The sequence below is a fragment of the Gopherus flavomarginatus genome, chromosome 1, assembly GCF_025201925.1.
Source record: "Gopherus flavomarginatus isolate rGopFla2 chromosome 1, rGopFla2.mat.asm, whole genome shotgun sequence".
NCBI classification, from domain to species: Eukaryota; Metazoa; Chordata; order Testudines; family Testudinidae; genus Gopherus; species Gopherus flavomarginatus.
Genome location: NC_066617.1, coordinates 171,464,188 through 171,490,788, shown reverse-complemented (window position 1 = coordinate 171,490,788; position 26,601 = coordinate 171,464,188). Strand labels below are relative to the sequence as shown.

The following is a 26,601-nucleotide window of genomic DNA, read 5'->3' as shown; positions in this document are numbered from 1 at the left end:
ATAAATGGGATTTTTAATTTAAATCAAATTTTTTTGATTAAATGCTTTTTGAGGAAAAACAATCTAAAGATAGTTTTAATTAAGATACATTATAGCTCAGATATCTCATCATGGAATAGGGATGATAAATTCTAATTCAATAATATGAGACAATGTATTCATGTAATGTTTAAGAAAAGTTTTTTGTAAGTGAGTTCCAATAGTTCATGGATTAGGGACCCAATTTTATGGGATTCCAGGGGCTTCTGTATAGATTATTTAGGTTAATCTTTCTATCTACCCAATGGGACTCAGGGCTCAGTCTGGAAGATACTGTCAGCGATGCTTTGTTTTGCAGTTCTCAAACTGTGGATTTGTGTCTCCAGAGATAACGTGTTTAACAGCAAAAATGTTTTTAAATAAATAAATAATATATAGAGGTGAGAAATAACAGACCTCAACCCTTTTGTCCCTCTGCAAATTTGTATACACAGAGTCAATCCCTTGCCTCTTTCTAAAAGTGCAAAGTTTCAAAAAGTTCACTGAATAGAAGATTGTTGTGGGTGGAATAGATCTGGACAAGGAGAAGAAATCTGAAGATAAATGTGAGAAGGGAGGGACAGGCAATAGAAACAAAAGTGAAACTGTTTGAGCAACATATTCCAGAAGTCTTGAGGTCTTTCAGAGTGTAGCCTTCATTGATTTGAGATCTACCATACCGTTCTCTCACTAGAAGGAAAAACATATAATGACAGCAGGTCATAAAAGAGACCCAATTTGGGAATATTTTAATGAAGTTCCTCTACCTGAGGGTAACACAGGCATGACATGCAAAATGCAAACAGTGCAACGAAGAAATGCAAGGCCTGGTAGCCTGAATGAAACAATATCATGAGAAGTGTTCCTTCTCAAAGGAAACTGTGTCGAAAATGATGAAAGGAACATGTCTGAACATGCAGGATCTTCAGGTGGTAAGCTTTTTTTATTTCATAACTTCTTTCTGAAGGACTGACTGTCTTCCTTCTGGACTATTCTTGAATTCTCATGTTTGAGTAAAAAATATAGTTGTTACTATATGGCAATATCATTTTAGATGCAGATTAAAAAATAAATAGCTGAAATAGGCAGATCTTCCTTTTACAATTTCACCTTTAAAGTAGTCCTGAGTGTCAGTGAATGCAATGAGTAATACTAAGTGAACAGTATGGTAGTAATAATTAAATAACTGCATTGACTTATTTTGTTTAGGAGAATCTGTCCCCAACATATAGGATTCTGACGACTATCCACCTTAAGATAACCATCATTTAGTATAGTTTCAGAGTTATCTGCCAATGATAGTGTTTCAGTCACATCATGTATGTCACACAGCCAAAGAATATCTATCACCTGTAGCAAAAAGAAAAAAAATCTCCATCATCTAGGAACAACCATTTGTGATAAGAACCAAAAGATTACAAAAAGAGATAATTGATGAAAAAATTGCCCGATTTGTTTATACAACAAACTCTCCTTTCTGTGTGATTGAGAACCACACTTCGTTAACATGGTTCAGTCATTAAGACCAGGATACAGTCCATCCAACAGAGCAGATGTTGCAGGCAAATTGCTGGATAAAGTATATGAAAGAGAAATTGAGCAGTGTGCAAAAAGGTCTAGAGAGTAAAATTGTTAACCTGAGTTTTGATGGGTGGCGCAATGTCCACAAGGATCCTGTTGTATGTGCTTGTGTGACAACAGAAGAAGGGACTGTCTTCCTTACAGAAAGAATTGATACATCAGGAAATGCACACACAGCAGAATACTTACAAGAAGTAGTAGTGGTAAAAGCTATAAGAAACTGTGAAAAAAAATTCAAGTGTCCAGTATGCAACTTGATCACAGACAATCTGCAAACGTATCCAATATGAGAAGAAATTATTTAGAAGAGAGTGAAGAGAGTCCCAAGCTAATAACATACTGTCAGTGCTCATTTGATGTACCTCTTAGCCAAGGACTTCAGTTTTCCAGAAATAAAGGCTAATGTTGAAATTCCAAAATACTTCTGTAACAACCACTTTGCAGAAACTGCTCTGAAAAAATGGGAAGAACCAAGCTAACTCTCCCACAAGACATGTGATGGAACTCAGCAGAGGACTGTTTTGAGCAGTATATCAAGAACTGGCCTAATCTGATGAGAATTTGTGAACAAAATCACGAAAAAAATAGATGTCACTGTCACAGCCAAAGTTCTCAGCATTGGGCTTAAGAGAAACGTTGAACGCGTGCTGAGTACCTTGAAGCCTATTTCTGTAGCCTTGAACAAAATGCAGGGAAATATCTGTTTTATTGCTGACATGGTTAAAATTTGAAAGTAACTGAGTGAGATCTTAAAAAGAGAAATATACAATGACAGAGTTAAATTACAGGCATTAAAAAAAACAATGGGACAGGCACTATCGTCAGCTCATTTTCTTGCAAATATTCTCAGTACTCGCTACCAGGGTCAAACCTTAACTGCTGAAGACGAGGTGTTGGCTATGACATGGGCATCCATCGATCATCCTTCCATAATGCCAACTATAATAAACTTCAGAGCTAAAGGTGAACCATTCAAGATATATATGTCTGCTGATGATGTTTTAAAGAAAGTCACACCAGTGAACTGATGGAAGTCACTTAAGTACTTGGATTCAGAGACTGTTGAAGTGATGATCTCACTTTTAACAGCAGTATCTTCTGCTGGTGTAGAAAAAAAATTTTTTTCCTTTTGGAATAATTAATTCCCAATTGAGAAATCGTTTGGGACCTGAAAAAGCAGGAAAGCTTGTTTTTCTTTTCCAGATTATGAACAAACAGGAAAATGAAGGTGAACACGACTGAGTTAGCTGCAGAAGCCAATATTTTAAGCTTCTCATGTTGACTTGGCTGATATAGTCGATGTAATTTTTTTTAATATTTCATTTAACTACTTAAAAACAATTAACAAAAACAAACTTGATTTTAAAAACTTGAATGTTTAACTAATTCAAAAATCCATATGCTTGTTTTGTTAAAATATTATATGTTTGCTAATGTTGTTTTAGTTAAATAAAACAGTTTGTCTGTCTGATCTCCTAATATAACATGGCAAGAAAATCCTCCAAATATTAGTGATTAACCTATTGAATTGGAGATAGTTCACCTCCCAATGACTTCATAAATATCTGCTTCAGTTACCTTTTGGTAAATGAAATAACCAAACAATCATTCATTTTCTGATATAGCTGTAAAACTAATCTGAAATGTTTGAAAATAAATCACTTTAAAAATGTATAGTGTATACCTTCTAAAAATGAAACCTACATCTATCTCTGAGTTGTGAAGAATACATATTAAGGTTATAACAAGCATGTGCTTTTTAATTAGAAATCCATGATTAAATCAAATCTTCCTGACTAGTGATTTAAATCAATTTGATTTATATCAAATCCACCCTGGCACCATCAGTAAAAATGGTTAAAAGGAAGATGGGTAATTTGTGATGGGAAAGTAGGAATTGGAATTTCTTGATAGAATCAATGTTTCTACATAGGTTGATTGGTAAAGGAGCCATAGCAATAGCTGTGAAAAGGTGGACTCAGTAGAGGCGTTCCTGTAGGAATTTCATATAGAGTCAGTGAGCTGAAAGAGATCACTTGCTCAACAATGTTTTACCAATTTTCCTTTTGCAGTAAAATTACTTGAAATGGATCAGAAATTAAAGTCGCATACCACAAAAGAGCCTTCTTTCCTTCTATTTCAAAGTTTGTTTTTTTATTGAGAAAATGTAAACATATGTTTGCTTATCTTTCCAAATGTCTTATAGAATCATAGAAATTTAGGGCTTGAAGGGACCTCGAGAGGCCATCCAGTCCAGCCCCCTGTGTCAGGCAGGACCAAGTAAACCTAGACTATCCCTGACAGGTGTTTCCCTGACCTGTTCTTAAAACCTCCAGTGGTGGAGATTCTACAACCTCCCTTGGAAGTCCTAATCCAGTTCTTAACTATCTTTATAGTTAGAAAGCTCTTCCTAATATCCAACCCAAATCTCCCTTGCTGCAGATTAAAGTTATTTTCCTACCTTCAGTGCACATGGAGAACAATTGATCATTGTCCTCTTTATAACAGCCATTAACATATTTGAAGACAAGTATTGGGCCCCCCTATAGTCATCTTTTCTTGAGACAGAATTTGCTCAGTTCTTGTAACCTTTCCTCAGAGGTCAGGCTTTCTAAATCTTTTATAATTTTTGTTTCCCTCCTCTGGACTCTCTCCAATTTGTCCATATCTTTGTTAAAGTGTACCATCCAAGAACAGGACACAGTACTCCCGCTAAGGCATCACCAGTGACAGATAGAGTTGGACAATTGCCCCTCCTGTATCTAACATACAGCACTCCGGTTAATATTACCCGAGAATGATAATAGCCTTTTTGCAACTCCATCACATTTTTTGGCTCATGTTTAATTTGTGATCCACTATAAGCCCCCAATTCCTTTTCAGCAGTACTACTGCTTAGCCAGTTATATCCCATTTTGTAGTTGTCCATTTCAGCTTTTTTTCTTAAATGTAGTGCTTGTTTTTATTGAATTTCACCTTGTTGATTTTAGACCAACAATTTTTCAAGATCATTTTGAATTCTAATACTGTCCTCCAAAGTGCTAGCAACCCCTTCCAACTTGGTATCCTCCACAAATTTTACAAGCATATTCTCCACTCCTCTACCCATGTCGTTAATGAAAATATAAAATAGTACCGGACCCAGGACAGATCTCTGTGAGGACCCACTATATATATGGACCCAGTTTGACAGTGAACCATTGATTCAGGGTGGATTAATTTAAATCAAAGCTATTTAAATCACCAAGTGGAAAATGTCAGTTTAAATAATTGATTTTAATCCATTTTTCTATTTGTCCTTTAGTTATTTTCTAAAGAAAAGTACATTCTCATTTGTTCGTATAACTATTAAACGTTGATTTTCAACTAAACAGAGTCTTTATACACAGGATAGATTTGGTTCTTCTTTTTGCTGCTCGGGTATGCTATTACCAGTATACATTTATTTCGGCAGTTATATAGCTTACTATTTTCAGATGTTTGTTTATTGTACATTTTGAGTATGTTAGAAAATGGTGACTGATATATTGCTTATTTACTAGATGATTAACTTTTTCTTTATGATTTGTGACAAACTGCATTAGGATGGTAACTGAAATTTAATTAACACAAAACAGCATATTAAACAAAGCAACCTTAAATGTTTTGGCTACATGAACTTTTTATCAAAACATGTTTCACATTTACAACTAAATGAATTATTAAAGAAACAAAGGGATTAACAGTAATCAGTGAATTAAACTGATTATTTCAGGTCAGCCTGGAAAAATTTTGTAATATGTCCAAGTGACTGAAGCTTATATTCTTATTTGTCCAAGTCTTTTGAAAATGACAGTAGTTTCCCAAGTTACTTTGACTGTCCTTCAAACTTTTAGAACTTGTAGACCCCATCCACTCCCTCATTTTTGAATTGAGAATATTGGCAAGAAAATGACGTGGAGTAAGTACTTGATCCATCCACTACTTTACTGCCTGAAATTTAACTTCGTTGCTGAATATTTCTTTTTTCCATGTCTGTAGACTTTCCAAAGCAGTACAGCAGCTATCTTTCTGCAGTTTGTCCAAGGGCTACAGAACTAGCATATCTTCTACATTTCTCTTGAGTCAAATTAGTCAACATAGGACCAAAGGATAGCTGCTGTGAAAAGCTATGCACTTGACACTTGAATTTTTGTTCACAGTTTGATACAGCTTTTGCTGCTGCTACTTTTAGTTTTAAGTATTCTTAATACTTTTAAGTATTCTGGGGTACCTGTTGTTTCTATAAGGTAGACAATCCCATCTTTTGTTGCCACACAAGCACATATTATTAGCTTTTCCTATATCAAGACCCAGATTAAGGAATTTCTTGTCAATGTTTTTTGCACGCTGCAGTTTCCTTCTCATACACTGTATCCAGCAACCTTTCAGTAATATCTGCTCTGCCGAGTGGAGCCTCATCTTAATATTGAAGCTATCCAGCAACCTTTCAGTAATGTCTGCTCTGCTGAGTGGAGCCTCATCTTAATATTGAAGTATGTCATTGAAAAATGTTTATTCCGAACAAGATGAAAGGGAGAATTTGTTGCATAAATGAACTGAGCAGTCTATGGAGTCTTGATGGAGCTAGCTGATCTTGATTACAAACTCATCCATGATTTTACTGGATGATGAAGAGAAGGTTTTTTTTGTTTGGCTTTTTTTTTTTTTAATACAGTTAATTTATCATCTGATGTATGTTCAGTTGCAGCTCTGCTGGTGCTGCCAGCAGATGGTTCTGAACTTGGAGACATTCTGATGATGGATATTCTTAGCCCCTTATATATAAGTGGACCCTGAAATAAAATGGTAAAAAAAGTTACTCTCACTCACTATTATTCAATGCCCTGCTTTTTTTTTTTTTTTTTTTTTAAAGGTAAATGAAAGATTCTCCTACTGCAGCTGTTTGTACCACTGTTTAAATGATAGTTTATTCTAAACCCAGTTGTAGATAATCCTTATGATTTATTTTCACTATACATCTATTTAAATGTTTATCTCAAACATACCAAACAGCTTGAAAAAAATTAATGTTAAAATTAATAAATGCCTAATAAAACTACTTTTAAACAGAAAATCTTCACCTTCACCATATTTGATTATATTGAGCAATAAAAAATCATTTCAGAAGTGCAGCGGTAACAGTAAAAATATAGTTGATAAATACTCCCACAACTAATGTCAATTATATTTTAAACACAAACATTTTGAAATGCATAAATAATCCACCCAAAACACAAACTTACGACAGCAATCTAACTTATCGTTCACTAGCATAGTAAGATCTCATAGGCAGTCCATAGAATAGTGTAAAAATAAGTTTACTAACCACGTGATCCTGATGTCTAGATCATCATCTTCAAAGTCTTTGCTTTCTGAGGATTATTTTTCATAATGTTTCATTCTGGCAACCAGGCCTTACATCTTTTCATTGTATTGTTTGCATTTGGCACATGTTCATTTTTTTTTAATCCAGATGTACAGGAATTTCTTGGAAATATTCCCAAATAGGACCTTTTTTATGACCTGTATACATGGCAGTTTTTGCTCCAGTTACCAGGTGTTGAAGTCAACAATAGAGGCTGCATTCTGAAGAATGTTCTCCCTTCTACCCCCAGTGTTGTGCTTCTACACCCATGTTGCCCCTTTCTGGTTGAACACTCTGCTCCTTCTCCCTTGTTACAGAACTCCCCAGAAGTAATTCATATGCATTTGCACTGCAGTATTGGTTGGAGACAGAGAGAGAGGCAGTTGAGAAATTAATGGATTTCTATTTGTATTCCTGTGTGTGCACACATACAGGGATTCAGACCAAGGCAATTTACTTGAAGTGCCCAGAACTATCCAGAAGCAAGGGCTGGTAGTTACAGGGTAGATCAGTGTTATTCCATGAACTGCAGAGTAAGTTTTCTTGTAGGATGGAGTCACAATATTTATAATTTAAGAATTGAGCCAATCAGAACTCCCATTAAAGTCAATGATAGCACTCCTATTGACTTCAGTTGTGTAAGTTCAGGCTACATGTGTCTTTCCCATTAATGTAAAAGCAGACTCCGTATGTATCATGAGAGAACAATGCCAAAATTTGAGTACGACCATGTAGATCCTGGAGGAAAAAATTGCTTGTATAACTTCCATAACTACAGAGTGCTGACTTAAGCCTGGATTTTTGCAAACATTGATACATGTGACTAAAGTTATTCGTTAAAGTCAAGGGAGATTGTCACAGAAGACTACTTGTCTGATTAAAGTTACACTTTATGGAAAAGTAGTGTCTGGATTGAGTCCTTAGCTACATAATCAGCTAGAATCAGCTCAACTTCCATAAAATCAGAAGGAAATATGAAATATTGGATAAGTATATTTCTAATTCTTTAAACATACTGTAGATGTTTGTCTTAGTTTGAAAGTGATTTTCTTTTTGCAGTTTAAAAATAAAAAAAAATTTCATATGTAGATTAAAAGATTTACCAAATATACTTGTTCATAAGCCAGATTTTTTTAGTTAAAAAGGAAGTATCAGTGAAGGAGCTCAGCTTATGAACGAGTTATAGAGAGGGAGAGGTGGGGGACAGCCCCTGCCTGCCACAGAGGGAGCAAGGAGAGGCAGCAGAGCCAGAAGGGAAGAGGCGGGGCTAGAGTTTCCCTGCTTCTGGCCTCGCTGCTCTTCCCCCCAGCCCCCCCCCCCCCCCCGGCCTCTGAAGCATCTGCAGCTCTGGGGCTGGCAGGCTGCAGCTGTGCTGCTCGGCCCTGCCCCCCAGAGCAGGCTGTGGCCGTGCCACCTGGCCCAGCCCGCTGGAACATGCTGTGGCCACGCTGCACAGCCTACCAGAGCAGCTCCAGCCAGGCCAGAGACATCCTCCCCTTGCCCTCCCCAGATAAGGTGGGAAGGGATGGGATTGGGAGAGTGTGGAGGGCCTGGGCTACGGGTGGGGTCATGTGGGAGGTGGTCACAGGGATTACTCCCCCCCCCCCCAAAGTCCTCACTAGTTGTTGTCCCGGCCCATCAGGGTTAGCAGCTGGAGGGAAGTCCTCCATGATGTGCCCTCCATCGCATAGCGAGATGGGTTGGCACCAATTTCAGTCCCAGTCCAGGTCATAGTCCTGATCCAGGCACTGGTCTTGTGCATGGCACCGCTCGCAGTCTCAGCACCAATCACCATTTTGGAGCCAGTCGCACTTGTGGCACTGCTCCGCCTCACGAAGATCTTCCCAGTACGATCAGTACCGGTCCAGCTCCCAGCACCTGTCTACTCAGAGTCGTTCCTGGTACAGCTCCAGCTGTAGATCTTCATCTAGGTCCAGATCTGCCTTCTGGCACTGATACGACCATCAGTCCCAGTCTAGGTCACAGGTACTGCTCAAGTCTGCCACGCCAATCTCCATCTCCACAGCAAGAGCCAACAACACAGGATAGTGCGACCCAGCATGAGCGATCGGCTCCACCTTGGCCGTCCTGCCCCAACTCGAGGTCGTTCCAAGTGGAGAGTGGCTACCACATCCATTACCAAGACGCAGACAGTGCTAGCCAGTGGCACAACGAAGGGCAGGATCCTGCTCAGGGACCCCCAAAATGGCCCTTTTGGACCTCTTGGGCATATCATCAGGCCTAGGGTGTCCCGTTCGGGGCTTCTCACTCTGCTCACTCGGAACCTGGGTCCCGGAGGTCACGGTCAGTCCCCCCCTGCCCCCCAGGGGGATCAGAGGCAACGGCCCTACCCTCAGCTCAGGCCCATGCCCCTAGCATAGGGGACCCAAAGCAGCCTGATCTCCGCCGCCTCCCCCCAAGCATGACTTGCCCCAAGACCCATTAATCCCGGGCGTATCCACTACCACCTATAGACCTCCGTACCCACCAAGACTTACTTCGTAGGGTGGCACAAAACATGAACCTCCAGGTGGTGGAGGTCGAGGATCCGGTGGTGGACATTTTATCTGCCAGTACCTCCACACGGATAGCCTTGCCGTTTATTTGGACCATCCAGGCTAATGCCAGTACAATCTGGCAGTCTCTGACGTCTATTCCTCCCGCTTCCAAGGAGGTGGAGAGGAAATACTTGGTCCCCTGCAAAGACTATGAGTACTTATACATTCACCTCCAACCATGCTCCCTCTTTGTACAGTCTGTTAATGAGAGGGAAAGACTGTCAACAAGCTCCTGCCCCTAAATCCAAGGAAGCTAGATGCCTGGATTTATTCGGGCACAAGATCTATTCTACTGGCAGCCTACAACTCAGCATGGCTAACCAGCAGGCCCTCTTGAGTTGTTATAATACCTGGAACTCGATGGGGAAGTTCAAAGAACTAGTTCCTCAGGAGTCCAGGGAGGAGTTTGGGGCCTTGCTAGAGGAGAAAGTAGCTAGGACATTCTTGCAGGCCTCAATAGATGCGGCAGACTCGGTGACTAGGACTCTAGCCTTGGGCATAGCAAAATGCTGCATTTTGTGGCTGCAGGTGTCTGGTCTCCCACCGGAGCTGCAGTAAATGATTCAGGACCTGCCCTTTGATGGCCAGGGGCTATTTTCAGACAAAACTTACTCCAGAGTCTGAAGGATAACAGGGCCATCATGCGCTCACTGGGCATGCATACCCCGGTAGCGCAATGTAGGCCCTTCCGACCCCAACTACAGCGCACCTACCCTAACCCTGGCCGAAACAGGACTTCTCTAGAAGATGTGGCTGGGGTGGTAGGAGGAGGCAACCTGGTCCTCAGATGGGCCAGAACCAAGGCCCTCCCACCCCCACCCCTCAACCATCAGTGGGACAATTTAGACACAGTGCTAACAGTACCAATGGAAGTCTTAACCTCCCTGGTTGGGTGGCTAAACCCCAGCTCGGTATGCGAGGGGATGCCATTCCATGCCCCACAGCCCTCCATAGTCCTAACCACGGATGCATCATCTCTGGGCGGGGGCACTCACCTTGCAGACTTTCACACACAAGGCCTTTGTTCCACACAAAAGATAACCCTGCACATCAACGTACGGGAACTGAGAGCAGTACGCCTGGCATGTCAGGTGTTCCACAAACACCTTCAGGGCCGCTGTATCGCAGTCCTCACAGACAACACAACAGCCATGTTTTACATCAACAAGCAAGCGGGAGCGCAATCATCTTCCCTGTGTCAGGAAGCCATTCGCCTGTGGAAATTCTGCATTGCCCACTCAATCGACCTGGTGGCGTCGTTTCTCCTGGGAGTCCACAATACCTTGGCAGATCACCTCAGCAGATACTTTCTGGCTCACGAGTGGTCAATTTTGCCCAGTTGTTATCTGTTCAGTTTTCCAGAAGTGGGGGTTTCCCCACATAGACCTTTTCGGCTCTCACAAAAATCGGAAGTGCCAGGTCTTCTGCTCTCTCCAGGGGCATTCCCTGGGTTTCCTTTCGAACACCTTCCTGATGCCATGGAAAGACCTGCTGTTTTACACCTTTCCTCCATTCCCATTAGTCCACAAGGTCCTTCTCAAGTTACGCGGAGACAGGGCCTGCTTAATCTTGATCTTCCCGGTGTGGCCCAGGCAGCATTGGTACACCACTCTCCTCGATCTGTCGGTGACCACACCAGTTCCACTCCAGTTGTGGCCAGACCTGATCGCTCAGGAGCATGGCCGACACTGTCATTCGGACCTGCAATCCCTCCATCTCACATCATGGATGTTTCATGACTAGCTCAATCTGAACTGCGTTGCTCCCGCACATTGCAGCACAGACTCTAGGGTAGCGGAAAGCCCTTCTACTAGGCCCACATATCTGGCCACGTGGAAGCATTTCTCCTGCTGGTGTGCCCTGAGCAATACTGGCCCTCTGGAGGTGCCAGTGCCTACCATCTTAGACTACCTCTTGTCTTTGAAACAGCAAGGCCTGGCGATTTCATCCATCAGAGTACACCTAGTAGTGATTTCAGCCTTCCACCCGGGCGAAAATGGGCACTCGGTTTTCTCCAATCCCAATTGGAGAGTAGGTTCCTCAAGGGTTTGGGACGTTTGTACCCGCAAATTCGGCATCCGACCCCTACGTGGAACCTCCACCTGGTCCTATCCAGACATGGGTGCCCCATTCAAGCCGATGGCCACTTGCTCACTCCTGTACCTCTCCTGGAAAACAGCTTTCCTCGTTGCCGTCACTTCGGCAAGACATGTGTCGGAGCTTCGAGCCCTCAAATCGGACCCACTGCATACGGTGTTTCATAAGGACAAGGTACAGCTGTGACCAAACCCCACCTTCCTTCCTAAGGTGGTGTTTGCCTTCCATGTCAGCCAAGACATCTTCCTTCCTGTCTTCTACCCGAAGCCACACGCTTTTCGACAAGAACAACAGCTGCATTCCCTAGACATTTGCAGGGCCCTCACCTTTTACATCAAATGAACTAAACCTTTTAGGACGACCCAGCTGTTCATAGGTGTGGCAGACCAGATGAAGGGCCTCCTGGTCTCCACACAGCACATCTCTTCCTGGAATACATCATGCATCAGTGCATGCTATGACTTGGCTGGTGTCCCAGCTACACACCTTACTGCCCACTCCACTTGGGTTCAAGCTTCATCCTCCACCTTCAGGGCTCGTGCCCATACAGGAGATCTGTAGGGCAGCAACTTGGCCATCAGTACATACGTTCGCTTCCCACTATGCGATAGTGCAGCAGTCCAGAGGTGATGCTGAATTTGATTCAGCGGTCCTGCACTCCGCGACATCTCACTCCGACCCCACTGCCTATGTAAGGCTTGGGAGTCACCTAATTGGAATCAATATGAGCAAGCACTCAAAGAAGAAAAGACGGTTACTCACCTTTGTAACCGTTGTTCTTCGAGATGTGTTCTCATATTCATTCCAAACCTGGCCTCCTTCCCCTCTGTTGGAGTAGCCGGCAAGAAGGAACTGAGGGGGCTCTGGGTCAGCAGAGGCATATCCGGCGCCATAAGGCCACCACTCCAGGGGGTGCCTCAGCTGACCCACTGAGTGTTGCTAGGGTAAAAATCTTCTGACGATTGTGCACGCAGTGCCCACACCTTATTGGAATGGATATGAGCAATGCGTCTCAAAGAACAACAGTTACAAAGGTGAGTAACCGTCTTTTTGGGTTTAGTGATTCTTGGTAATGATGCCATTTGAAATGTATACTCTCTTTCTATTTTGATTTCTTAATGGGTAATTCAGAGTTCGTAAGAGGTTGCTTGCTTAAATTTCATACCTGGAGTTCAGTTTTTTTAAACGGGGGCTCAAAAAGTATTTTAATCTTTGTCCATATTTGCAGACTTCAGTTTAACGTGCAAATCTGCACAAAGCAATATCAAAACATGTTAATATCAGTATCCAACACAATGGATCAGATTCTTAGCTGTTGTAAATTGATGAAGCTGAGGATCTGGCCCCATATGTGGTAACACATATGGATCTGGTTTAGAAGAGATTCTCTCTCCTCCTCTTAGAGACTAACTCATAAACTGGTCTGGTACAGTACTTGACTGGGCTGAGTCACAAACTTTACCAGAATAGAACAATGTCTTTAATCTAAGTGAAGTTCAATAGGATCTGTCTGTGGAGTGCTCAGAAACCTTAGTGTACCGCGCTACCAAGAGCATCCACCATCCTAGAAGGAAGAATCAGGAGACAAGATAGTATTAAATATACAAGATATAAGCAATGGAAACTTTTTTTAAGGAGGGATGAACAGGACTGAGAAAAGTACTGAACCAAACCTTATCTCTGTAAGCAACACAGTATATTAAACAAAACTCCAATACCTGGGGCTCCGAATATCCCATCCAGAGCCTGGTATTTAAACAAGTTCCCTTATATACAGGGCTAACATTTACTGTCCCAGCAGATGTCCAAGCCTCCAGGTTGAATCTGGCCAGTTGAAAGAAAAAAGTACAAAATTTTCACCAAGATTTGATGGGTTATATAGTTACTGGGTGTTTATTTAAAGTGTATTACTTCATTTGGATTTGCTCCAGAGCAGCCTTATTATTTGCAGAGCTCGAAACTGTGGAAAGGAAGAACCAGGCCAAAAACTGATTTCCTCCTGTCCCGCTGCTTGAAGAGATCAAAGGTCAGGAAGTGAGTTGCAGAGCTTGCATGGGATTTCCAGACCCCTAAAAGTGTGAGGATCCCAAGAGGTTACTTGCTTTGCATGGGCTTAACGTCAGTCATGATTTTCTGTTTTACTAATTTGTACAACTCTTTACAGATGAGTTTAAGCCAGAGAATCAAATTGGACTTGGCTTAATTGTACTCCCTGCTGTGATATTAGTGCCGTCTCAGTACTTTCTGCTTCAGAAAGGTGAGGATTCATTTATTTACTGTCTCATTAAAAGCTTCTCAATCTACTATTAGCAACAATTTTTTTTTTTTTTTTTTTTTTTTTTTTTACTACAACATGATGTTTGCCATTCAGAAATAAGCACTATGACGGTGTGCTGGGGTCCTGGTATTCCTAATGTCCTGTGAACAAGGGGATAATCTGAGATCACCTGGCTTAGGTGCTCAAGAAAAGAACTGAATTGGCTGCTTAGAAGATGGAATTTGGGGGTAGAATGTCTTTGGGTAGCTCAGACTCCTCATCAGCGGTCATAGGATTGGATTGAATCACAACCAGGGGGGATTTTTTGTTAACTTTTCAACTTACGTTGCTTCCTTTTTATTGTGTACCTTATCTTTTAAGGGAAAGGCCTACCTGTTTGGCTCAGGATTTCCTTAGTCATCACACAAGCTGGCCAGGACTAGGATTCAAAAGATCCTGGTTCCTAATCCAGTTTGGATCACAAAATTCACGTTTTCTTTTGTTCTCCTTTCAAAAGCTACAGTAGAATATTTGGTTTTTCCTCCCCAGTTTGTGAAAATAATCTGTTGTTTGCAATTGGTGTGGTAGTTCTGGAATCACTTGGTTATTTGATTGCTGTCATCGGATTTGGTCTGTGCGTTACAGGTAAGCATTATACCTTCTTTTAAAAGAAAATATACTTATTGTTACACCAAATTGCTAAAATTGAGAATCTCTTGCACAAAATAGTTTTTTGTTTCTGTTCTTTTTACATTTGTCTATATCTAATGGGAACAGTTTACTTGCACATTAACACTGGAATATTTTGTAAAATGGCTTTTCTGCTTCATGATTTAGTAATAGAATTGCTATAAATGTATTCTAAGACTGCTGTGTTACTACTCTTGTATCTGGTGAAGGAAATATAGCCTAAAAGCATTGCGTTACATCAGGGGTTGGCAACCTATGGCATGCAAGCCAATTTTTAATGGCACGCTGCTGCCTGCCAGGGTTCCGGCCGCTGGCACCGCTCAGCCCGGTGCCGAATTCAGGCTGGCAGGGGGCTGGGCGGGGCTGTTGGCCAGGACCCCGGCAGGCAGCAGCATGCCATTAAAAATCCTGCCCGGCCCAGCCTGCTCATCTCAGACCCCGCCCACTGCCCTCTCCTGCAGGGGTAGGGGGCAGAAGCTCGGTCCTGCCAACTGCTGCTGTAGGGCAGCCTCCACTGGCAGCCAAGCCCCCTCTTCCCCTAGCATGCCGGGTTCCTGCCTCTCCTCCTCTCCCTCCCTGCGGCCAAACGGCTGATGGCCCTGGAGAGGGAGCGGGAGAAGGGGAACCATAACCTCAGCCACTAGGTGCTCACTGCTCCGGAGAAGAGGCGGGGCTGGGGCCTTGGGGAAGGAGGATGGAATTAGGGCATATCCCCTCCAGCCCCCTGCCATGAGCCACTCAGGGCAGGGGGCTGGGAGCATCCCCACGACTCCAGCCCACACCCCCGGCCATCTCCCCTGACTCCTGAACCCCACCACCACCTCCTCAGCCCTCTGCCCTGAGTCCTGCACCCCCCACAATCCCAGCCCTCACCCAGCTCCCCCATACTCCATGCCCTGGCTCCTGCACCCCCCGCACATACCCAGCCCCACCCCTCACACCAAATGGGAGCTGCCCAGGTAAGCACTCCACACCCAAACCTCCTGCCCCAACCCTGAGCCCCCTCCCTCATTCTAGCTCCTGGCAGACCCTACACCCCAACCCTCAGCCTGCTCTTTCACCCCCAGCCCTGTGCTCAGTGCACTCCCACCCTCAGCTCAGTGCAGAGAGCGAGGAAGAGATTGGGCTAAAACCAGTGAGAAGGTAGGTACCCACTCTGTGGGAGCAGGGCCGGGACCCCAGACCAGCAGTGGGCTGAGCAGCAGTGGGCTGAGCCGTTCAGCCTGCTACCAGTCTGGGGTTCTGGCTGCCAGCCCCTTGCCAGCCGGGGTCCCAGCCACAGGCCCCACTCAGCCCACTGCTGGCCTAGGGGAATCGAACCCCAGACTGGCAGCAGACTGAGGAGGCCGGCAGCGTAAGATCAGCATTTTAATTTAATTTTAAATGAAGCTTCTTAAACATTTTGAAAACCTTCTTTACTTTACATACAATAATAGTTTAGTTATATAATATATAGACTTATAGAGAGAGACTTTCTAAAAAACGTTAACATGTATTACTGGCACGCGAAACCTTAAATTGGAGTGAATAAATGAAGACTTGGCACACCACTTCTGAAAGGTCGCCAACCCCTGTTTTACATATTATAGTTTCATTAGTCTGACTATCTAGCATGGCTGCGTCCTGCAAGCAGTTGCCTAAAAAAAGGATTGCTTTATTTTACTACTTGTTTTGCAACACTGCATACTCTACAGTCACGTACAACCACCCATTGACCCTCATTACTGTGTTGTTTTGATTGTGTTCCAAAATCTTAAAAAGAACACACACATGCACAGAGGCAGAATCCATATCTGTTGTTTAAATGAATAAATCAGTAGCGTGCATTGTCAAACCTTTGCTTTTGCTGTGCAGGTTTTAACTGTATCGTTGAGGCAAATGAATCACAGGAGCTTCAGCAAGAACGCTAATGCATTAAACAGTAAACTCAGAAGAATGCCTGCATTGTTCTGATACAGTACTGATTAACGTTTGGCTTTTATTTTCTAGTGGTCCAGCAAAAAATTGAAGCTTTTTTCTTCAAGAGTGAAACACAGAGCAAAGTAATCTCAGAAGAAAGAGAGGGCAAATTTAGGGCTGGCCAACCTTGGCAGTGTATTTGGGAATAATGGCTAGAGCCGTGCAAATCCACAGATATCATCTGCTTTTTATCAGCAGACCATTTTTGCGGCTCCCGGATCAGATGCAGATGCAAATTTTGTATCTGCACACAGCTCTAGTAATGGTAGAACACTGAACTATGTTCATGTAGAATACTTTCTCTTGTAGATGTCTTGAAGTGACTTATCCTAGAAAGCATAAATGTGAATTTGACTTGAGAGAATTATGCCTCTGTTCTATTAAATGCACCATGGTTAAGAAACAGTTTCAAAAACTTTTCTTGAAAATGGTGTCAAGTAGCATTACTGTTTTGGCCAGTGTGAACAGGTTGTAACTATTTTTAAATGGGGGTTGGGAAGAAAAGCTATGGAGAGTTTTCAATAACTGATCTCCTTTAAATATACCATCTCTGCACTGGCCTCAAAAACGGTTACAAATAATTTTTGAAAACAGGTTCTTAAAGCTATGTTAACTTAGATTTTTTTTAACTGCCTAATTTTTAAAAAATCCTGCTTCTGATAGAGCATCCTTTAAATACCATCTTGACTTTAAAAATATCACAAACAAAAAACTCCTTTGAGAAAAATAAGGTTTTTCTGTTGCTGTTTTTCAATGAGTCTTTTAGCAAAAGAAAAACTGACTATAGAGGTGAAAGAGTCCATCTGACTATACACTACGATCCTGGTCTTGCCAACAAATACACAAATACATGAAGTTAAGCATGTAAGTAAGTGTTTGCAAGATCATGGCCTAAATGCTGTCCAATGCAACAGTTAAATAAACTGAACTTTTTTGCTCATCTTTTTCATTTATCGTAACCTTCACTGGTGGTTTTATTATAGTAGGTGCAGCATTTTCAAACAGAAGTAATATTTCCCCAAATTGATGATGTCCCTTTCACAGTACCTATTTACAGCATGAGACAGAATTTTATTTAAAAATTCAACATTTAAATATTTCAGTAGAAATTAGAGACCTTGAGTCTAAGCATATGCCTAGCTTTGAGCAGATGAGTAGCCCTACTGAAGTTAAACTTAAGTTCTTTTCTTAATTGGAGCCAGAGTGAGTGGGCATTTTGGAGGGGGACTAGGTTAGATTTTAACTGCCAAGTTCTCCTCTCAGCTCTATTGATGTAACTTTGGAGAATCTGGGGGATATTTTTGAGCCACTCCAGGTTTAGACTTGTGTAATGGAGAGCAGAATTTGACCCAAAACGTTTGCTATGTACTTAATTATGTCTCTCCCCAAAATTATTTTTCATTGTATTAAATTTGCACAATATTGCAAATAGGGAGTAGAAGTTCTAATCTAAAGGATAAAAACACTGAATAATTAAAAATGCCCTTAGAATGCAACAGATTGCTATAATTTTATATGTTAAATGACATTTCAAAAATTACAAGGATTTTTTTTCTGCATATCGTTAAAATAGGTAAATTAGGCTATTGTCCCTTACTCACTGAAAATGAACACTCATGCTATAAACAGAAAAATTTCAGTGAGAAATTACATCTTATATCTTCCTTTACTGGCTTAAAATAAAATAATATAAATGTTTAATTTGTTTACAACAGCATGCCGTCCGATAAATGGTGCTGTCGTTATTGCTGGCTTAGCCATTATGGCTCTTACACCAGTTGTTGGCCTAATTCATGCAATTCTTACGCGTAAGTAGCACCTAATACTTTTTTTTATTACATTTTTTCTGGTGTTTTAATCTGAATGTTCAGAAGAGCTGTTTCCTGATTCATTTCTTTGGAGGTGAAATTAATTGTATTTAAAAATAGCATGTTACAAGTTATGTTGTTTTAAAAAAATACAGGTCTCTCAACTCCAAACACCAGTTTCCTTTTCTCCACTAATCTACGACATATTCCCCTCCCTCATGTGAACCTTCCTCTCCAAAAACCCTTTTCCTTGAGGAGTGGGGAGAACATCTGGTAGATATTTTGTGAAGGGAACACCTGGAGTGAACAATGTGGTCCACTTATGCTTTTTCAAAGCCAAACTTCTGGGAAAATTCTCTGGCCAGCAAGATAATTCTAGAATTGGTTTTACTAACGTAGCCTGATTTGTATTTCAGTCTCATTGCATGAATTGGTCTCCTCATCCAGTATTGACATCAGAATAAAGTAATCAGAAAAGTATATAATCTGATGATGTGCTTTTGGAGTATACAATAAATACCTGTAAAAAACAAACTTCTTTAGGAAGTGGACCCAAGGGGGTGTCCAAAAAGTGAGTAGGTAAAATGACCCAGGCAGAGGGAAACTTAAATGCAGAAGGAGAATTGAGGTAGGTGGGAAGGATTAGTTTGGGGGGAGAAACTTTTTATATTCATGTGTATTAGATGTAGTTATGGGACAAATTCTGCTTCTGGATATGTGCAGACTGGAAGTTGTGGGGCTGATCTGTAATATGTTCTTTATTTTGTATGTGACTTGGTAATTGGGATACATACAGTATGGCAGGGGTAGGCAACCTATGGCACATGTGCCAAAGGCGGCACACGGGCTGATTTTCAGTGACACTCACACTGCTCGGGTCCTGATCACCGGTCGGGGGGGCTCTGCATTTTAATTTAATTTTAAATGAACTCCTTAAACATTTTAAAAACCTTATTTACTTTACATACAGCAATAGTTTAGTTATATATTATAGACTTAGAGAAAGAGATTTCCTAAAAATGTTAAAATGTATTACAGACACGCAAAATCTTAAATTAGAGCAGTGGTTCTCAAACTTTTGTACTGGTGACCCCTTTCACATAGCAAGCCTCTGAGCGCAACCCTACCTTATAAATGAAAAACACTTTTTTTTTTTTTTATATTTAACACCATTATAAATGCTGGAGGCAGAGCGGGGTTTGGGGTGGAGGCTGATAGCTCACGACCCCCCTAGGGGTCCCAACCTCCAGTTTGAGAACCTCTGAATTAGAGTGAATAAATGAAGACTCAGCACATCGCTTCTGAAAGGTTGCTGACCCCTGCTGTATGGGTATATGTGATTATTGAAATGTTTATTGTATTCAGATGGTGATATAGTTGAATAGCAAGTCTGCTAAGAAACTAGCAGGAAGGCAATACAGTGACTCTAGATAAACCACTTCCCCATAAGCAAGGGCAGAGGTCATTAAGTGATATTGCTTGAGCAGTGAGCTAGGAAGCTACTACTTCCAGGCTCCAGACAAAGTTACAAGACTTGTTTTGCTCAGGCTAGAAACCAGAACTGTTCAAAAGGATACTGAACTGTTAAAAGTTATTCTCTAGAGGGGCAGGCAGTTGCCAGGCAGCTGTTTGTTGAGAGAAGACTGACAGAGACAGACATTCTGCATGATGGTCTGAAGAAGCAAACATGCCTGGCCCATTAACATAGGGCGGTGAGGATTAGGGTAAAGCAGAAGTACACCTAGCCCCTTTGCTGTGTTAAAATTCTTTATACTGTGCTCCTGCTAAGATTAAACAATGGTTTGTTCTGGTCACCTGTATTAACCATTGGTCACAAGCTCTCAAAATGAAGACTTGCAAATGCTGAACCCCTTTGGGCCTGCTGAGTTATCATGGTTCATACTCAGGGTACTTTACTCTGGACCTGGCCTAACAGTAGGAGAATCAGAGACTTCCATCCCAGGAGGTGCAAAGGCATGGAGCTTGACACCTGAGAGGGTGAACCGAGAGAGACCAGAACAGGCAGCAGAGTAACCCTAACACAACTTCCATTGGCAGAGTTTGACTTTGGTGCAACATGCTAATCTAAACTATTTAGCTTCACTTCTGTGGTTTTTATATCACCAGGTTGTGCTGCTACAGTCTTATTAGATATGGTTTTGGGAGGTAAGGAGTAGATTTTATTACAGTGAAATCCCATTGCAACATCATCATTCATATGATAGATTTTTATGCAGTGAGCTGGCCAATCAAATAGCAAATGTATTATTGTGGAAATAATACCGTCCCCTCCCCAACACAAGAGTGCTATAGTAACAATAACAATGCTTTTGTGTAATGCTTTTAATTCATGATCTCAAAGTGCTTTAGCTGAATTACTACACGGAGCACATGTGCTGGGAACATTTATCCCCTCTTCAGAAGAGTGATGCAGTCTTCTAGAATGTATAAATCACACAAAGTAGTTTGGGATAAATAACTAAGGATGTGATTCCTTCTAACTATTGTTGCTTTCCTCCAACTTTTGTCTTTTTCTTCAGTTACATGTTGGATTCTTTTATATAGCTAAGACCATGCTCATTTTTATGTTCTGTAATATTTTTAGGTTCCAGCAAGAAAGATCAAGCTTCAACGGTAAGCTTAATAATAATAAATTTGGGGTAATTACATGAGGTATAGTAATGAGATACTGAGCCTTTCACCACTAGTTTGAATTCAGACCAGGCTGCTAGCAAGCAAAAGTCACTGCTGTATGGTAGCTCTTCAGTAGCTTGTGTTAATTGAATTGGTGGTCTTAGTCCAGTTCCTGATGATCTACTTCCAGATATCTGTAATTGGTCCCCTTGCTGGCTACCTTATCTGACAGGCCAAGGATGTGAATGGAAACAGAGCTACCCTATCCAGCTCGAGTTGGAAGGACCATTGGGTTGTCAGGCTGTCTAAGGAAGCTTCCTGTTCCACTGACCATGCTGCATATTTTGTGTGGCTGTATGGATAACTTCAGTTGACAGTGCACCCTTTATTGGCACTAATAGATGTATAAACATTTAATAAACAAGATTTCAGTCTGTCTTTAATAAATTATTTCCCCCACACACACAAACACACACACGCTTTTTTTTTTCATTGTCGCAGTCTCTTTCACACGGAAGGTCTAACACTTTTGGGTTCCCAACTACACAAATGCTATACCCTTTATAATTTCCTTTTCAATGTCCCTAATATTGAAGAGGCCATCTGAAAGCAGAGTGGCTGTTATCTTTAGGTCATGCAGAATAAGTGTATGTTTTTGAATCTTTGTAAGGAAGGTAATCCTGGTTTTGCAGCCTGCCTTTTTTTTTAAATATACTAGGTGCAATTGCCTCCAAAAATTATGGTTACCCTGTTTTCCAAAGGGTAATCAAATGCAAACTGGCCCTTTTTACAACTGCAATCAGAATCTCTATAATTTTGGATGTCTGATTACTGGATGGACTTGTGGCTCGGTGCCCCAGCATTTGGCACTGGATGATTCCAGAGAGAGACAGACAGATTGTTTTGTGGATACAGTAAAGTACACAAGAGTCTAGAGGCGCAATGAAATTCTGGTCTGAAAATCAGGTTTAGGGTTGCCTGCCTCCATTGAGAAATTCAGCACCTATTGCTGTGGGTTAAAGGGGTTTATAAAAAGATATGCAGTTGCCTTTAAAATTAAAAGTTTTTTTATTCTTTATAACCGAAGGGCTATGTTAACCTTGCACTCTGAGACCTGTGATTTATTTTTATTAGGGGCACATTTCTAAAATAACTCTTGACACTTTCTTGAGGCCCAGGGGAAAAGGGCATGTATTTGAGACTGTCAACCTTAATCAATTTTCTTTTAAAATCTATCAAGTTTCCAGTTTGTCCATATTACTTTGCTTCTGGTTAGTTCCCTACTAGATAAAATGCATAAGTATTTGGGATGTCTCCTGTAGAGCTGTTAACTTGTACTTTTTAATCTTGGTGCTGTTTGCTTCCTGCACCAATGATCAGACTGCGGAGAAAAGTCATTGCTGCTTCACTTACAAGTAATATGTCTTATTGTGTATCTCTTGCCACCTCTACACATTTCACTAGGAAAATGAGGTTCCTGATGTGGTTGGAGATAACATAAAGAGAGTGCAATTATTGGTGGATTTGTTTTTCATAACCATAGTTACTAATCTTCAGCTTCTTTCATTTTTGTAGAATCACTACTTACTGTATATGTCAATTAGAGTAATTTAACTGTGGCGAGCCAAAAATAGACAGGAAGGCTTTTTATATATATATAAATATATATAAATATTTTTAAATATTTTACAGAAAGCTGTAGAAGAACCACTTAATGGTAGGTGGTAATCAAAATCTTATGTTTTTACTTAAGGGATTATACAAAGACTTTTAGAGATGGGTTACAGTTTTGCCTAGCACTGAGTGCTATTGCTTTGAGTAAGGTGTCTCAAGTTATCCAGCTTCCTGAGCCACTAAGAGTTTGATGTATCACTGTTGTGTGATGCCTGCAACTCTGGGCATAAGGGAGTGCTGTGTACTGTCTACACCTGCTAGCCATTGATTGCTGATTGCTTTAGAACAAAAGTAGCATCACAATTGGAACACAATTGGCTTTGCAAAAAGGCCACCTCTTACTGAGGAAAAGGTATGTTCCTCCAGGAAGGCTGTTCTTGAGCCAGTATTCTTTATGAGGTGCATTTAAGTGGGACAAGGGACTTTCACAGTGGGATAAAGCAAAATCTCACTCCTCTTCTCTGCGGTCTCTTGGGTTTGGGAAGACCCATGGTGGTGGTGTAAAATGATATGGGAAGGAAACATTATTAATGCCTGGTATGGGGGGGGGGGTTTTTACAGTGGAAGAAGGGTGGCCCTGAAACCTGTCTTCCTTAGGCTTTTTGGAAATTCATTAATTGGCATACTGGGAAGTAGTGATGTCTCAACACCTATTTTAAAACTAATCAGAATACTAATCATGTAACATTTCTAATTATTTGCTTGGCTAATTACTAATCCTCTGCTTGACTTTTAAAGATGCAAAAGGAGTGATGTTAGAATGATGGTGAGTCGAATGTTACCTGCCGCTGTAGATTTTGATCAGTTAATTAACATTTGCTCTGGGATTTTAAAATTAAAAATCACCTATACCGAGGATGCTGCTAATATATGATACAGCGTAGGATACGGATCGCATGAAAGATGCAATCTTTAAGTTCTGTTGCATTGTACTGGAATGTTATAGGTGACCTGAAAACACATGCATTTGTATCCTTTTGGTTTTTTTTTTTTTTACTGCTTTATGATATATGGTATAAAGAAGGATTGTGAAGGGTGTGTAGGATTGTTTAAATATTGGACTATTTCTGCTATTTTTTATCTTGGAAATAGCAGAAATGTCAAGTATTACCATCTTTGTTTAACTGAAATCTCCTTTGTAAGAGTCAGAGATGCAAACTGCAACCTCTCTTAGGGTACGTCTACACTACAGGATAAATTTGAATTAGCTTAAACCGATTTTATGAAACAGATATTATAAAGTCGATTGTGCGCATCCACACTAGGCACATTAATTCGGTGGTGTGCGTCCGTGGTCCGAGGCTAGCGTCGATTTCTGGAGCGGTGCACTGTGGGTAGCTACTGTAAAAGAATGAGGCCAATAATGTCGATTTGCGTCCACACTAACCCTAAATCGATATAGTAATATCGATTTTAACGTTACTCCTCTCGTTTTGTAGGAGTACAGAAATCAATTTAAAGAGCCTTTTAAATCGATACAAAGAGCAGTGTAGTGTGGACGGGTGCAACGTTAAGTCGATTTAATGCTGTTAAAATCGGTTTAACAGCGTAGTGTGGACCAGGCCTTAGCTCTTACCAGAAGGGCTAGAGGTATCGAATTATGAACAAAAAAGAGCTCCCTTGCCCTCCCACCAGTTAGGTGTGTGAATTAAATAGGTATTAACAAAAAACACTTTCCCTTTCAGTTGATCAAATATCACTTTGTGATGTCATAAGCTTCCTAATACTCCTATCATCTATAGAGTCTACCAGTAAAAAGAGAGTAAACAAGAACTGAATTTATAATGTACAAAAGAAAACTTTTAACTTTTTTTCCCCCTGGTTGTGGGGGAAAGGGTGTGTATAGACCTTTGTCTCCTTTATGGACTGTAATGGGCCAAAAAGAGGGGAGACACTCAATGATTTTCCTCTCTTTTGCTGATTATAGTTAAAGGGACATTGCCAAGTAGTGTGGGTCCAACTTTTAGACTTTGAAGGTTTTTCTTTTTAAAAACAGAGTATTTTTTCAAGAGTATAAAAAGTGAAATGAAAAACTACTTTTGATTTTAAGCATTTTCCTGTTTTGTTGGAAATCCAAACAATCACTTTTTAACAGGAGTTTTAGATCCAGAAAGGTGACTATGGACTATCTAAACAGAATGGTGTTCAAGAAGTTAAATAAAAAATTATTAAATGTCATTTTTAAATCTCTAGCAATTGTAATAATCAAATATGGGGTTAGTAGTGCAAAGAATATCATGTATTAATTTAAGGTTGTGTTAAATTTTCAATTGTAATTTGTTCTCAGGCTTGAACATGCATATTATTCCTCCACTTAGAAATTATTTTATTTATTTTTTTATCTGACACTTGGTACAAAAACTTAATAGTATTTGGGGAGAATGCTATTGGTTAAGTAGCATTTTTATTTGTCAAATTAAAAAAAAATTGCCTTTTGACCAATTAAATTTTAATGTTAATTTTTTTAAAAATTATAATGATGCATTTAATTTTCTGTTTACTGATGTATTTATTTGAAAAACTAGCTTAACTTAAATACTAAGCTAGTCTGGTGACCATATATTTTATCTGCTTTGACTGGTATTGCTACAGTTCTCCCAATACATTAGTTGCACACTGATATCTTACTGACTATACACTAGTGAATCTAGCACTTTACCCAGTGTGATCATGGTAGCAATTTGAGAATGTTTGCAGCTGTGTTACCATGTGAACTTGCTTGTAGAGTGACAAAATTGCTTTAATACAGGTAATAGCTTTTTTAGATTTATGAGGTACACATTTTAGCAAAGAAGTGTTGAGCTAAGGCAACCACCAAACATTTTCAGAAAGAAATGCACACCCCTGCTAGAGGAGGATCTCCACAATTTAGTAGTGTCCTGAGTATGTATGCTCAGACATTCTATAGTGTCTCTGCACTGTTTGACTTCGTCAAGTAGAGAATTCCCTTGGCTTTGTGGGTTTGTCACCTGTTTGAGTTATTGTTTTAATGGTCCGTGTTCTTATCTTACATGTAGACTCCCTATTTTTCTCCTTGTATTCCTCCTTCATGCTAGTATGTTATATTTCCTGCTCTCACGTACCACCCACATAAGTACTAGGAGACACTATCTCTACTTTCGCTTCCCCTGGAGACTTAGAAGGCCAGTTCAAAGAACCTGCCAGACCCTAAGTCTAGAGAGAACTCTACTTTATTAGATGGGAGTGGTTTCAACCAATTTTATCTTTGTGCAGAGCACAAATGGAACTAGAGGCAGCCAGTAAGATGATTGTCTGATGCTAATTTATTGATACTTATAAGCTGGAATATTAAATTAAGTACAATGTACTGCTGAATTTCTGTAACTCATGGCTAAGGTGTTGTGATTCATCCAAGTACACATAAGGACTGCTTTCTAAACCAATAGGAATGCATCTGCTCATATGAGACAATGAATAACTTTACCAGCATCCCTTAAAGTGATAAAATATGTTAGTCATTTGGTATAACTGAAATAAAGACTGGGGAGGGGGAGAATGCTCTTTCATAGAAAGTATCTATGCTCCTGCTTTGGAAATCAACACTTCCTTTTCCCTCAGCAGTGATCTGACACAAGCAGACCATTATACTGTGTGAAGTTCTGTCATCTACATTTTTTTTAAATGTCAATAAAGTCAGCAGAATGGGGTCAGTGCAACAAGCTTTCACTTCTGAAGGCGAATTCTGCGTTGACAGACAATTTTAAATGAATTGTTCTATGTTTTCCTGGGCCCTGTTTATACAAATCAAAATTCTTCACTCCATGTCTGGGTGAAGACTTTTAAAAACACATAGGTTAGTTAGGCACCTGCTATTTGTACCTTTAAAAAATCACCTCCTAGAGTAACAGGGATTTTTACAGTCAAAACTGAGATACGATGCCAAGCTGTGCTGAGAAATTATACCCCAGTTGTTTTTAC

General features: G+C 40.7%; 2 protein-coding genes across 7 annotated transcripts in view; one reads left to right on the top strand and one right to left on the bottom strand.

Moving 5' to 3' along the window:
- HHLA2 (HERV-H LTR-associating 2) overlaps nucleotides 1-26,601 on the bottom strand; it is a 790,111-nt gene that overhangs the window by 110,506 nt on the left and 653,004 nt on the right. The gene's annotated exons all lie outside the window — the stretch shown is intronic.
- The window catches only part of CD47 (CD47 molecule), a 47,836-nt gene that overhangs the window by 19,020 nt on the left and 2,215 nt on the right, over nucleotides 1-26,601 (top strand). Inside the window, exons 5-10 of one of the 5 annotated variants that reach the window (XM_050961004.1) lie at nucleotides 13,805-13,897; nucleotides 14,447-14,542; nucleotides 18,262-18,354; nucleotides 20,960-20,988; nucleotides 22,681-22,705; nucleotides 23,401-23,428. In XM_050961004.1, coding sequence (XP_050816961.1) covers nucleotides 13,805-13,897; nucleotides 14,447-14,542; nucleotides 18,262-18,354; nucleotides 20,960-20,988; nucleotides 22,681-22,705; nucleotides 23,401-23,426 — 362 coding nt within the window. In that variant the 3' untranslated portion in view covers nucleotides 23,427-23,428. The remainder of the gene's footprint in view (nucleotides 1-13,804; nucleotides 13,898-14,446; nucleotides 14,543-18,261; nucleotides 18,355-20,959; nucleotides 20,989-22,680; nucleotides 22,706-23,400; nucleotides 23,429-26,601) is intronic. The other 4 variants (XM_050961013.1, XM_050961035.1, XM_050961024.1 and 1 more) reach the window with 4 other exon arrangements.